This window comes from Aplysia californica, unplaced genomic scaffold (assembly GCF_000002075.1).
Source record: "Aplysia californica isolate F4 #8 unplaced genomic scaffold, AplCal3.0 scaffold00002, whole genome shotgun sequence".
Lineage (NCBI taxonomy): Eukaryota > Metazoa > Mollusca > Gastropoda > Aplysiida > Aplysiidae > Aplysia > Aplysia californica.
The window spans coordinates 3,744,074-3,758,669 of NW_004797272.1; the positions used below are offsets into that span (position 1 = coordinate 3,744,074).

The 14,596-nt window shown below is 38.6% G+C and overlaps 1 protein-coding gene across 1 annotated transcript in view; it reads right to left on the reverse strand.

Annotated features, from left to right (window-relative positions):
• Positions 1-6,854, reverse strand: part of LOC101854610 (phosphorylated adapter RNA export protein) — a 12,122-nt gene extending 5,268 nt beyond the window's left edge. Inside the window, exons 1-3 of the mRNA XM_005089080.3 lie at positions 6,769-6,854; positions 1,585-2,281; positions 438-529 (exon numbers count right to left, since the gene is read on the reverse strand). Of these exons, the coding sequence (XP_005089137.2) occupies positions 438-529; positions 1,585-2,281; positions 6,769-6,843 (864 nt within the window). The 5' untranslated portion in view covers positions 6,844-6,854. The remainder of the gene's footprint in view (positions 1-437; positions 530-1,584; positions 2,282-6,768) is intronic.
• Positions 6,855-14,596: the final 7,742 nt, after the last annotated feature.

Below are 14,596 nucleotides of genomic sequence, written 5' to 3' on the forward strand. Positions count from 1 at the left end.
CAACGTATTAGTACGAAGTTATGCTCGTATATTTGACGCCGCAGAAGCTCGTGAAATCACACAGCCGATTTCTTCCAATGGAAAATCAATAGAGTATAATCATCTTGTCTTATCCCATATCATCTGATATTTTCCTTAGGAGCCACAAAAAACGAGCTTGATTTTTTTTTGTTAAAGAGAGAAATCTTAATAATAGTCTGCTGTCCTTTCAATTCCCCCCCCCAAAAAAAAAAAATTAATTTAAACACAGCACACTTTCCATTCCACATGTCTCCTTTAATTGAATAAAATTGCTGTTTCAAATTCAACTGCAAGCTAATTCACTCTTTGACTAAAACTTGCTCCTCTCTAGAAATAGAAATAAATCAAAGGTCTATCACAAATTTTACAATAGGTTCAGTTAGAATGGTACACCACACCTGCAGGCAGCGACTTACATTGGTCATCATGCCTCCCGCACTCTCTACATCTTCCGTCATGTGAAACACCCTGAGAGCAACCCCAGTGCCAACTATTTCCACAATTTTTGCTGCAGAAGAGAAAGGAAAACCATTAATCTTGTGAATGCATGCAATTCAACAACGACAACTTCTAAAACAACAACACATTAGAACCATAGAAAGAAGAAGAAGAGCTGTCTAAAATAAAGAATGGCATACAGGTATGAAGAGGATTTAGCCAAAGGGGATACAATTATCCTTTTTTAAGTTCATTGGTAAGACAAGCCCTAACATCGAATTAAGCAGAGGGTAAAATTATAACATTAAGAGTGGTATAATAAGATTTTCTAGATCTCTTTATCTTATCTTTAATTCTATTCTCGCCTTAAAGATGTAACTACTGCCCCAACTCATTACAGGCCAATCTTACCAACAAATGTTATATGTTCCGGGCAACCCTATAACCTTTATTTCAGTGGAATATATGTGAGACTACTTCTTAACCCATCAAAGTCTTAGTAAGTTTTAGTAAGCGTTTTACAGCACTTGCGACACAATTAGGTCATGTAAAAGCCTGATATTAAAGGTGTTACAAGACAGTAATAACCAAAAAAAAATACGGGGGGAGGGGGGGGAGGGAAGATAAAGACAAAACATGTTTGACTTGAGAGACAAAAGAATGAGCAAACCAAATCAGAGTACCCGCCAACCATCCCCTCATTAAGTCTGCTTCAGTTTCTCAGGTGAATTTCGATGAAGATAAAGAAGAAGGAAGATCTTCATTCTATATTAAATTATTGGAATTTCTATTGGAAAGAATTGAGAAGTAACAGAATTTACTTTTTCTTATACAGGAAAATGATAAAACTTGTTAGTTAGAAAACCAAATCAAATAACCATAATAGAGAGGATTGTCTCTTGTGAAAAGAAGAAACACATTTTGTTCACATACAAATTGAGCAGAAATTAATACAAGCTGCTCAATGTACATAATTTCTAGTGACCTCCCACTCTTCATAAAATTAAAATTTTATAATACATCTTCATACTAACAGTACTGAAATAATATATAATCTGAACGCCTTATCAGGTAGAAGCAAATTTTAGTACAAGCATAATAAAACCAGAAAAGTATAATACTTACTGAAGAGGTCAACGTTTTCTTCTTTCAAGGCTTCAGTGATCGCCCTGACTACCTCAGTTCCTTCACTCTCTTCAGTGACTCCAAGGTCTCTTGCCTTGTGTTTGTTATATGACCGTCTTCCAAGTCTTTCTTTGGCATTTCTTTTCCGTTTACGATTTTCATGCCTCTTAACCTCTCTTTCTAAATCAACAACACCACCAAAAATGTCCTCTTTGGAACTGTCTACATCCTGAGACTCTAAATTGATTTCTGGTCTGTCGTCTTCAAGAGCTTTCAAATAATCATAACTTTCAACATCACGGGTCTCCATGGATACGTCTGGCTTGTCCACACCAAAGCCCTTGATGTCTTGAGACAGAACCTGCTCTGTTAACACTGAGCCCCAAATACTATTTTTCCTTTTCTTTTGCCCACAACCAAAACTGACAGAGCCTACTGATTCACTTGCTAATAAAGGATTCACAAACGGTTGAGTGGAATCTGTGTGTCCAGAGTCTATTGGATTCTTGTGAAAGGCAGAAGCTGGATTTCTAGATCTTTTCATCACTGAAGGATAGTCATCATCGCTATCACCACTGTCATCTGAATTGATCACAATCTGAGGTATCCTTGATCGGTATGCAGTATCCATGCCCAATGCCTTGATTGGCACTGTGGGAGCAGATGCAGTTGCCATATCATCAATATCACAATCATTCTGAAAGAGAAGAAAGGTTTCAATTAAAAATTATGTACAGGAGAATATGGAGTGGTGAAGAGGAAGACATTCATGGAGAAATGGTAAAAGATTATGCCTTTCCTCCACACACCTTAAACCTAGTGCACGTTGAATTGCCATTTCACACAGCGGAGTAATTTAACCCTAAAACTGTTGCGGGCCATTTAGACCGGCTCTTCCAGCAGCTCTCTGCTGTTGCTCACAAGTAATCCATTTTGATTATAATGCTATTTTACGCGAAAACATGTTCCAAAAAAAGCTGAACTTTCCTATTGAAAAATAGCTTTTGGAATGGTGTTTGAGATCGATTTTCTATCATCTCCTAAACGCTGTGTTGAAAATATTTGTTTGAAGGTCTGAACACACACATCGTGAGTCAATGTCTGATTCTGTTGCAGGTTCTTCTGAACTTTCTAAAAACACAAATAAGTTTGACATGTTTTAAGGGGATATGAGTGATGAAGAAAACAACTTTGGTCATACGAGTTTAGATGATTTTGGTTGTAGTAGTGAAGAAGAGGCTGCCAATGTTGATAGGCCACCTCTATTCTCACCCCGGGTGAGAATAGCACAGGCCAGTCTTTTGGCTATTCTCACCCGGTGTGCGTTCACTGTATAGCCTAGAACTAGGCCAACCAATTTTGCGTTCACCCTGAACCACAGAATTCTACTTTGTGATAATAGAAAAATTGTAGAATTCTGTGCCGTGAACAAACGTTCCATTACTACTGTTAGCCTAAAACTAAAAGCGTACAATTTTGTCTGTGGGCACTGGAGAGAGAGAGAGAGAAAGAGAGAGAGAGAGAGGAGTAGCGCGAGAACTTCCGGGCAAAACAAAATGGCGACCCGCGTAGTTCGGTTCGATTCGAAAAGTGAAATAGCCGTAGCATCTTTGTAGACGACCAAATTAATTTACTTTTGTGTTTTAACATCTTTTAAAAATTTCGTTTTGGTCAATTTGATCGTCCACACCGATAGAGACAGTATTCAGAAAGAGACAGAGAGAGAGAAGAGGGGAGGTGTAGATCTTGCAAGAACTTCCAGGCAAAACAAAATGGCGACCCGTATAGTTCGGCTCGATTCGAAAAGTGAAATAGCCATAGCATCTTTGTAGACGATCAAATAGCTTACTTTATTGTGCTATAACGTAATTTTTTCTTGGCCGACACTATTTCTCCGAACGTTCAGGAAAATAAAGCTAGGCACTATTTCTCAGAACGTTCGGGAAAATAAAGCTGGGCACTATTTCTCCTAACACTCTGAAATCACACCCTTTCCCGCAAATTTCGGATATTATATAGAGAGTATAGGCCTACCAAAGATTGTCCGTATACAATATGGTTCAATCGGTCCAAAAAAGTCAGCAGTAAATATTTATTAAGAAATGCTACCGTTCCAAACAGTTTTTCGCTACAGATATGACGTGTTGCCTGTGAAGGGTGCTGCTCTTAAACTTAATGTGTTATGTTCACTCGTGTGCTGTCTAGATCTAGATCTACGGAGGGTTATTGATAACGACACATAGAACTAGCTTCTGCGTTTGTCGCGGCCGCGACCTATCAATCATGGCTCGATTTTTTGGTCATTTTTTGGTCTGGGAATAAAAGTCAAATTTTAAAAAAAAAGAAAAAAAAGAAAGAAACCGAAACCTCTTTACTTTTGAAAGAAAGTTCACTTAGCTTCACTTAGTCTCTTTCTCACTTGTTGTCACCACGTTGATTTGTTGAATACGTTACAGTTACTTTTATTTTCCCTCTTTGACTCTTTGTGGCGTTTTATTTTGTTAGTGTGTAATTTTTTTTCCTTGTTACTGTTCTGATGTGTTGTTTTTCTACCATTTTTTGTGGGGAAAGGAGGGGGGGGGGGGATGTTGCATAGTGTAATGTCATTTAATTTGATGTTCCTTCCTTCATTAAATTCTAAATATATATACATGTATATATATAGATTTAAATGTTTTATGTTAGAGCGTACGTTCCACCAAAACCAATTACATGTACTGACACTGGCAGGCCCCTTAAAGTGTGTGATTTCATAATTTACATGTAATATCCTGTACTTTAAAAAAAAAATTTACGCACTTTTAGGGTTAGAACAGGCAATTTTTTTCAGACAGGTTGACACACACCCTTATTTGTTTATTTTTGTGGTTGTTTATGGGCTGTTCGACTAATTTTGATTTCATTCTGTTGTGAAACCTTTCTTTTTCACGTTTTTACACTCATCTAAACATCTAAAAATCTCTAGACTAGCTCTTGAAAATTGAAATAGATATAGACCCAAAAATGTGCTCCTGTGTGTGTGTGTGTGTGTGTGTGTGTGTGTATGTGTGTCTGTGTGTCTATTCATGTGCGTGTGTGAGTGTGTCTGTGTGTGGTAGTAAGTGGGTAAGTGGAGAGTGAGGAGTGTGTGTGTTTTTCGGGCTTTATTTCAGCCTTTATTCAGCAACAGTTAAAAGTATACAAGAATAGAAACTTTACACAGGATCTATTCACTCCAAGGCTCATGAGTCGTTCCTCTCTTTCAGTTTCACTCATTCGTTCAATTCCTGTGTTCTCTCCCGCGGCTCATCCCCGTCCTCATGACTTTCACACCCCACCCCCTCCCTCCCTCCAGGCACACACAAAGAAAATCTCACTATTCTCAATCATTCCCTTGCATCCTGCGAACCATGGGGGGGGGGTCGGTGTCGTCGTCTTGTAGTTGCTGTCGCCTGTGGATACACTCGTAAATTCTACCTTTCACCCGCTCTGTCACTCACACTGTCCCTCCATCCACAACTCAGCTCGTCATACGTTCAAAAGTTGCCCACTGATCATGTTTAGTTAGTGTGTGTATAAGTTTGTGTGCGTACATGTGCATGATGGTGGTGGGTGTGTGGTGGGTGTTACTGAAGGTTGTATACACATGTAGGCGGGCTTGCCATGCGGTGTTCCTTCCCAGACCAGAGGCAGAATGAAAGTTGGCGCCGAACTCTCGCAATAAATAGGCAAAAAATCACGAGACCGGAAGCCGGAAACCGTTCGGAGAAAATAGTCACTTCGTTTTTTCTTTGCTTTTATCCATTTGATCACCCACACCGCTAGAAAGTATTCCGAAATTAGGAAAAACTTAAACAGGTCTTGTTTCAAACCGGGTGAGACTTGCCATCCTTGGCTATTCTCACCCGGTGTGAAACAAGACCTGTTTTTCCTAATTTCGGAATACTTTCTATCAGTGTGGGTGATCAATGGATAAAAGCAAAGAAAAAATTACGTTATAGCACAATAAGTAAGCTATTTGATCGTCTACAAAGATCCCAACGGTGGCAAGTCTCACCCGGGGTGAGAGGTCGATCGTATTTTTATTCTCACCCCGGGTGAGAATACCGACTTCCACTTCCATGTTGATATAATATGAATGAACTTGAGTGGCAGTGGTGACCTGTTGAGGTTGAAAGTGAAGCAGGGAAGTCTTGCAATAATCTTGAAACTACTCTTAGGCCTAGAAAGACTTGCAAGAATACTACAAAGGAACTGTAGATCCAGGTGATTTCTTTCATTTGATTTTTTATGAGAAACTTTTTTTGAAAAGCGGCAAAAGCCTCAAAAAAAGGATTGATGATAGGCCACCTCTATTCTCACCCGGAGTGAGAATAATGCAGGCGAGTCTTGTGGCTATTCTCACCCGGTGCGCGTTCACCAAATTTTGCGTTCACCCTAAACCACAGAATTCTACACTGTGATAACAAAAAAATTGTATAATTCTGTGCCGTGAACAAACGTTCCATTACAACTGTAGCCTACTAAAAGTAAAAGCGTACAATTTTGTCTGTGGGCAGTGGAGAGAGAGAGAGAAAGAGAGAGAGGAGTAGCGCGAGAATTTCCCGGCAAAACAAAATGGCGACCCGCGTAGTTCGGCTCGATTCAAAAAGTTAAATAGCCGTAGCATCTTTGTAGACAACCAAATTAATTTACTTTTGTGTTTTAACATCATTTTTTAACTTTGTTTTGGTCAATTTGATCGTCCACACCGATAGACAGTATTCAGAAAGAGACAGAGAGAGAGAGAAGAGGGGAGGAGTTGATCTTGCGAGAACTTCCGGGCGGGTGAGAATAGCCACTTTCTTCTTGATGATACTCACACAAACGCTTTTATGCTGATACAATTTTAGGTCTAGATGCTCACCCGGGGTGAGAATAAAGACAGGTGCCTATTTTCCAAATATAATAGTGGCCCATGCCATAGCCCTACATGATACAAATTCCGTAAGTTGAGTAAGTAACAAAACGCAGGTTCAACGACAGTTGTGTAACAGTCAGGCCGCAAGTCAATGTGCAACAAAGTCAAAGTACAAAGTGTAGAATTACAAGTACAAGAACTATTAGTCATTAGGTCTTTTTCGTCTGCCACTAAACGCTGATAGTACAGTGTCATAAAAGAAGGACATCGCATTCAAGGCAAAACATTTCCCAACACCAACAAACCTGATTGTCATCAGAATCGCTGCATTCTCCCTCCTCAAGCTCAATGTCTCTCTCTTCTCTGACGGCAGCCATCATGATTGTTTATGAGGAACTCTTTTTCATTTAGAGTCGAATAATAATTATTTGCCGCTGAAATTTCATTTAGGCAAGTCGTTCAATGCGTTCGCTTTATTTTTTAAAATTATTTAATTTATTTTGAAAGAACTTGAATAATAAAATCGTCTATAACGTGTTCACTTTCGTCTGACTGCAGATAAAACAAAGTAAAATCAGATCACCCAATTTAATCTTCTCAGATCTATGCATACGGTTCTAAGTTGGATGACCAACATAATCTAAGGTTCCGACACGATTTCTTTGATGTTGGCATAAAGCAAGTAAAAAAAACAAAAACCCCCAAAAAACCCAGAGCATTTACAGCACACACTAAAAACATTATAAACATATTGACATATTTTCCTCGTCATCACGTTTTAACATTGGCCCTATACGTACTTTTCGAGATTCACACGGAGACGTCCAGACAGGCGAAGGACAAAATCTGCAAGCTTACACTGACTTGTGGGGCAGGGTGATGTCGCTGACTCAAAATGAACAAGTTGTAGACTAGGCTATTGAAAGTAATCTATTTTATGCCTAGTGATTTCGTGTATGCATCCAAATGGAAGTTTTTGATATAGGACCCAAATGGAGAAACATTTTTTTAATTACTGGGTGAAGATTTTCGGAGAGAAAAAAAATTCTGTTTGGTCGTTCATGGCTTGCATAAAAGTTATGCAAAATTCGTGGGCACAGGTAAATTAAAAATGAGCTAGCTTTTTTTAAACGCGGATAGACGAAAGTGAACAAACTACTGTATAGGCTTTTATCTATTCTACTCTCTGTGATTTGCCTTTGGGTCGACCGCCCCCCCCAAACCCCCCCCCAACAACAACCCCCCCCCCCAAAAACCCCCCCCCCCCTTGATTATGGCATTAGGGGGACACCCCCCCCTCCCTAAGTCCCAGTTCGTCTCAAAATTATGAAATTTGAGTTGTAGGCATCTTTAGCTTCCCCAGCCTCTCCTACAAGTATTTCATCGCATAAGAACCACCCAAAACTGCATCTTTTCCCCATACCGGGTATGTTCGTCACCACCATTTCCTCATAAAGTCAATATTTTCTATTTCTTTATCTTTATCTCTCAAAACGCAACTTTTCTCTATATAAAAAAAAAATAACTACACCATTTTTAAAAAATCCAATCTTCTTGATATTTTCACAGAATGAAGAGAAGATGTAGTACTACAAATTCGTTGGTTGAAATTTTGATATGTGGAACAGATTTTTGTTGGCGGTGTCTGGAGTGTGGATTTTCACGGACTTTTTTTCAAACTTGAATGCTACCTCAGGAAAAAATTCATTAAAAGTTTTCTAATTCGTTTAGGAACAAAACAACAACAAAAATTTTAGATCTAAAGTTTTTTAACACGCATGCAAAAAACCGATCAATTTCCATAAGCAATAATTAGTGCGGTATTCATTACGTAAGACACGTTAACAAAATCCAATAAGGCCGCTGTGTCCATAGATAGAAACAATTTTTTCCCCTCAAATTTGATTGCAGATTTTAAGACTCCTTACTATGCTTGTTATACAAGGGAAATATCGTAAAACTTGGTCGATAAATAAGCGAGATAACCTTCAGGTGTAGCCCCCCCCCCTCCCGCCCTTAAAAAAAGAAATATCTGCATATAAATTAAATTTAAATTAAATAGCTTTGTTTGTGTTACAAAATGTCATTGTTTCACTATAATCTCTCGGTTCAAGATAGCAAAAGGTACGAGAACCCTCACTGAATTAAAACAACAACAGCAACAACAGCAGCAGCAACAACAACTACAACAACAACAACAGCAACAACAACAACAACAGCAACAACAACAACAACAAAAGAAACAAAAACAAAAGAACACTTATAGTAGTAGGCCTAAACAGTGAAGGAAGCAAGACTGCCTTGCTGCATGACAGTCATTCTTTAGCTAAATGCACCTATACAGAGTTAGTGGCCAGGTGTATATGTGTCCACAATATCTGTACTATTCTGTACAATGAGCATTCTTTCCAACAATCATGTATCGATATCCACTGAAGGGCCAGCTACAGCTCTCTCCAGGTCTGCATCAAGCTCAATAAGCTTCGGAATAATATTATAAGATATAACAATATAAATATTATGAGATTATGATAGTATAGCTTCGGAATAATATAATAAGATATAACAATATAAACATAATGAGATTATGATAGTATTATGTATAATAAGATATAATAATAAAATACGATAAAATATAATTTGAAGGTTTAACGAAAGTCGTTGCTGTTCACTGTTCACTCTTCACATTGCCGACACACATGAGTTGTGCTTCAGAAGTCGGAACATTTACTGTTATATATAAATTGTACCTGTTACTCATGTATTTGTGCTTTGTATGAGTGTGTGTGTGTGTGTGTGCGTGTGTGTGTGTGTGTGTGTGTGTGTGTGTGTGTGTGTGTCAGTGTGTGTGTGTGTGTGTGTGTGTGTGTGTGTGTGTGTGTGTGTGTGTGTGAGAGAGAGAGAGAGAGAGAGAGAGAGAGAGAGAGAGAGAGAGAGAGAGAGAGAGAGAGAGAGAGAGCATACGGGTTTTCTATTTTCATTGGGCCGCTGTCCTTTCCAATACAGTCCTATCTCTTTATTTGCCGCCCGACGACAGCATTGGCTGCGTACAATGATCATTATTGAATACATGTAGATACATGCTATTTAGACTTTTGCGCCACAATTTTGCCCTCGGCTTTCTATCAATCCTAAGCAGTCTTGGTAAAACCAGTCTCATTTCTTCATTGAATTGTTTCCCAATCACTGTCCAACACAGCTTAAATTGGAATGGCCAAGCTTCAAGTTTCAATGGTCTACACTAAATTTTGTTCCAGCGGCCGAAGACATAAAATCAATCATCCATCGTCTGTCAAGAGAAATGTGCGGATACAAGGATTTTTCAGAAAACCGAACCCCCCCCCCCCCCCCCCCCAATAATGAAAGAATAACAGAGAAGATAGGCTCAGACAGGAAGACATATTTCAATGGGCAGATATTTGTTATTTTTTGTTTTTGTAAAGTGTTTTACGGCGCTCGCAACTGCTCAAGGTCATATGAGCGCTCGGGACACACCTACTATTTTCAGTTGGTAGGAAATTTTTTAATTTTGCCCGGGTGGCGACCGAAGCCTACTCTTATCGATTTTAGACCACCAAGGGATCTTTAACGTGCACAACTTGCACACGGGCCCTCCGAGATTTTTCGTCCTTGTCCGAGAAGGCTAGGTGTAGATCTTTCCTACCAGAAGATCTGGAGTGTGGCTGAAAGACAGCAGTAAGCAGGAGTCAAGGAGTAGCAGTAGAAAGGCCGCAGAAAGAATCATGAGCCCAGAGGAAGGGGCAAAGGAGGTGAGGGGGTGGGGGCAGAGAGAGGAGACGAAAGCAGACGACAGAACATTGCTAGAGAGCAGGAAATGAGGTGAAAGGAGACAAATTTAGAGAAGAACATTTTTCGGTCACTACCCGGAATCGAACCCGGGACCTTTTGAATGAGAGGCCAACACCTTAACCTCTAGGCCACGAGAGCCCCCCCCCCCCCCTCCCGGGGCAGATATTTATATGAAAGGAGTGAACAGAAAGATAATAATGATAGATGATTTACGCCCCCTCCCTCCCCACCTCGATCGACAAAAATTAGAGCATTCAATTAAGAGGCGGGCTTCTGCAACCCTGATTGTCAAACATAAGCCCAGGCTGAGAGAACGCGATGTCCCAGCAGACAGACTGAGACACTCGATTAAAACACTCATCCCCACAGGGGAATCGAACTCACGTCTTATGCGTGCGTAGCACCAAACCACAAACGCCAGTGAAAAGAGATTGTAGGTCGCAGGCTCCCAGAAAGATAAGGAAGTAGGCCAACATGCTGGGTGATAGTTAAATAAATGTATAGGAAGGATAAAGAGCTTTAAATCAACAACACATTTATTCATGTTATATGTGAACACAGAGTAAGTTTATTTGTTCCATCAATACGTAATATGTCAAAGATGAGCAATAGGCAGGAGGTATATAATATGTAAAGAATTTCCCCAAAACGATAAGTCGGATAAGAGACAGAGACAATAACTTCACTTTGAACAACTGATGCTGTCGGTCCAACAGATATAAGTATAAGTTTGCATCTTGAAATTTCAACAATGTGGAATGATTTATCAGGCGAAAATGGAACACTGCATACAATGTAGTCTTTAAACAAACAACAAAAATCTTTGAAACGTTGAGAGGAGAGGAGACAACAGTGTATAATATCTGTACAATCTCCACAATCCGACAGACTAGTTTTTTTTCTCGGAATGTGTGGTTTGAAGTCCTGAGATAACAGCAACGGGGCATTGGAGTTGACACTGCGAATGATGAGTTTAAGTTTAAGCTCGCGAAAAAAGACTCTGCTCTGATGACAATAATACTACTTTTGACAGACAGTGCTTGTCTTTTAAGAAAAGCGCTAATGACTTGCAATTTCACATTAGAATTAATGAAGGGTTAATGATGCGCTCTATGACATGGTCTTTCGGAGACAGGCGAAAAAGGAGAAAGCTTTATAACAGTTAATTTTGATTCTAGTTGTAGGTGTTTGGGGCCAAAAATTTACGAGTACAATAAATATATTTTTGCTCACTTAAATGTTTCACTAATTCACAGGAACGATTCTGGCAGAGGATGCGATAGGTTTTGATACAACATCTATCGACACGTGTATTTACAAATTGAGCAAGTTTGCAGGCGTAAAGTAGTAAAATATTTACAAGCTTCAATTATGATGGTAGTTATGCCTACTTTGACAGTAGGCTAAATTTGTGCCTTTCGACCCACACTGCGAGACCTTGTGAGTTGACGAGACCATCCAAAAGTACGAGTGTGAACTGTCAGGACAGGTGGACTACAGTAGTGAAAATAATGATAAAGAAAATTAAAATGGGCAGTATACATCATCATCATCATCATCATCATCATCATCATCATCATCATCATCATCATCATCATCATCATCATCATCATCATCATCATCATCATCATCAACCACAAGAACAAGAACAACAAGAACAACAACAACAATAACAACAACAGCAACGACGACGACGACGACGACGACGACGACAACGACAACAACGACAACAACAACAACAACAGCAACAACAACAACAACAACAACAGGACCAACAACAGCAACAGCAACAGCCACTTCAACAGCAACAGTGACAACAATAACAGTAACAAATAACAGTAAAAAAAAACAATGACATTAACAACAAGAACAAAAACAATAACACAACCAACAACAACAATGATGATGATGATGATGATGATGATGATGATGATGATGATGATGATGATGATGATGATGATGATGATGATGATACATTTTTCTCGCACTCACCATTGTACATCATGCTGTGGTGTATGCATACTTTTGTTTTCATTATGTTGTCATAATTATTTTTCCACGTTCCTGACGAAGCCCATGGGGCGAAACGTTGCACTTTTACTGTGTTATAAATACTGAAATTCTACAGTCTCCACCAATTTTTTTGGTCTTTTTTATTTTAAGCTAACATCAAATATGATGATGATGATGATGATGATGATGATGATGATGATGATGATGATGATGATGGTGATGATGATGATGATGATGATGATGATGATGGTGGTAGTGGTGGTGGTGGTGGTGGTGGTAATAGTAAAAGCAGTCCAGTTGTTTTAATGATGATGAGAAAAACGTCAACATTTATAGATGCAAAGAAAAAATCATGGTAACACTTTTCAGACAAAATTTGGAAAATGCAAGAACAAAAAGAACTGGAACAGTGAAGTTCGTCAAACAATAAAACAACAAAGGTCTTCACAAAGTTTAACAACAAAAATAATCATGGATTCTTGAAGAATTTAAATAAAATCAAACAGTGTTAAGGAACATAACTGAATCATAAAGGTTGCAACGGTTTGGGCGAGCTGATTAAAAACAAGAGAAAATCAAACCACAATGAAAATGAAAATTAGGGGAAAATTAAGTAATAAAGGTTGTAGTTTGTACACTGCATTAATACCAATACTTTGCAAGTTACAATAAGAAAAAGGAAATCGAGCAGACGACAGTGTTGTGGCGCCGTTGCTTGACAAACAGACGTTACAGTAACGCAAAGGTCTGTATTCGAAGGCAAATGGAGTCCGAACATTTTATCCATAACATATCCAGGATACATTGCAGAAAGTTTCGTCCAATTTCTTATCTTCTATGGTTTGATACATTTTAAGGATGATCTTGGGCAGAGCACGCACATTAGCCTGTATCAAACTGATCTCTGCTTTGCTTCATCAGTTCATTAGGGTCAAGCATATTCCACCGGCAAACACAAGATATAACTCTGCAACGCATTGTACATTAAGACTCTTGTTTGACTGTTTCCATATCGACTTAAAAAATCAAGCATGGCTGACTGAGGACGACGTGATCAAACGGTGTCCAAATGGTAGCTTTAAACTTTTCCATGAAGGAAGGCTTGGCCGTTATCAAATGTACCAAACCAAATCAAAAGGAGGATAATTAAATAACGAAACCTTCTGCAATATGCACTGGCTTTACTTTCAATAAGTACATGTACCGTGATTTCGGAAATAGCCTGACAAGTAGGCAGGGTGAGCAGCAGCTAGTGAAAAAGGGATCGCAAGATCATGGAAATACGACTACAATTTTTGTTTTCTCTTTCGAGATACCAATCATAAAAGCTCACATTGTATCTAAATTCACATGTATTTCAGTCTCAATAATGGGAACGTTTTGAGCATAAATTAAAAGTTCGATTCAGCTCACAATAAAACCAAATTAATTGAAGTCCTACTTAGCCAATAAAAAAGGAACAAATATGGACCATTTTTTGCTCAGAAGGAAGGTTCATTATTTTACGTTACATTCACAAGGTCAAAGTAAGACTTCCTCCCTGCTGTGTGCGCTGCGTCTTTTCTTGATATGAACACTGCTACAAAAAATTTTAGAATACTAAATACCCCACCCCTAAAAAAAAAAACAATTGGGCTGCCAAAAAAAAAAGAAAAAGAAAAAAAAGAAGAGCAATACGGACATAGATTTAATGAATTGCGATGACAAACTTATTTATAAAGATATTGTTTTCCAGCTGGCCATTTTCCACAGAAGGAAAAACAAAGAATATTGTACAATACATCACAGGATTATTTGTAATAGAATGTAACATCTCATTTACAAGCAAAAAAATCTTTAAAAAGAAAATAAATATTCTTGCTCCGTTCCAAAAACCCCCTTTGTCCACCAGCCAATTTAAAACAAATCAAAATATAACATAAAACTGAAGCAACGAAAGCCCCCCCCCCCAAAAAAAAAAAAAAAAGAAAAAAAAGAAAAATAGAACCAAAGACGAAAAAGAAAGTGAAAATCAAACAGATAATTGAGGCAGAAGAGAGAAACGTACATCAAAGGAGTCGACAGAACATTGCCAGAGTGCAGGAAAGGAGAGGAAAGGAGACACTTTTAGAGAAGAAAATTTTTCGGTCGCTACCCGGATTCGAAACCGGGACCTTTGAATGAGAGGCCAACACCTTAACCTCTAGGCCACGAGAGCCCCTACAATTTCTTTAAGGATTGCTTGTATACTATATATTATAATACACTGGAATGAAAAATTAATGTATAAACATACGTTTTGTAAATAAATATTTGAAAACAAGATAAATA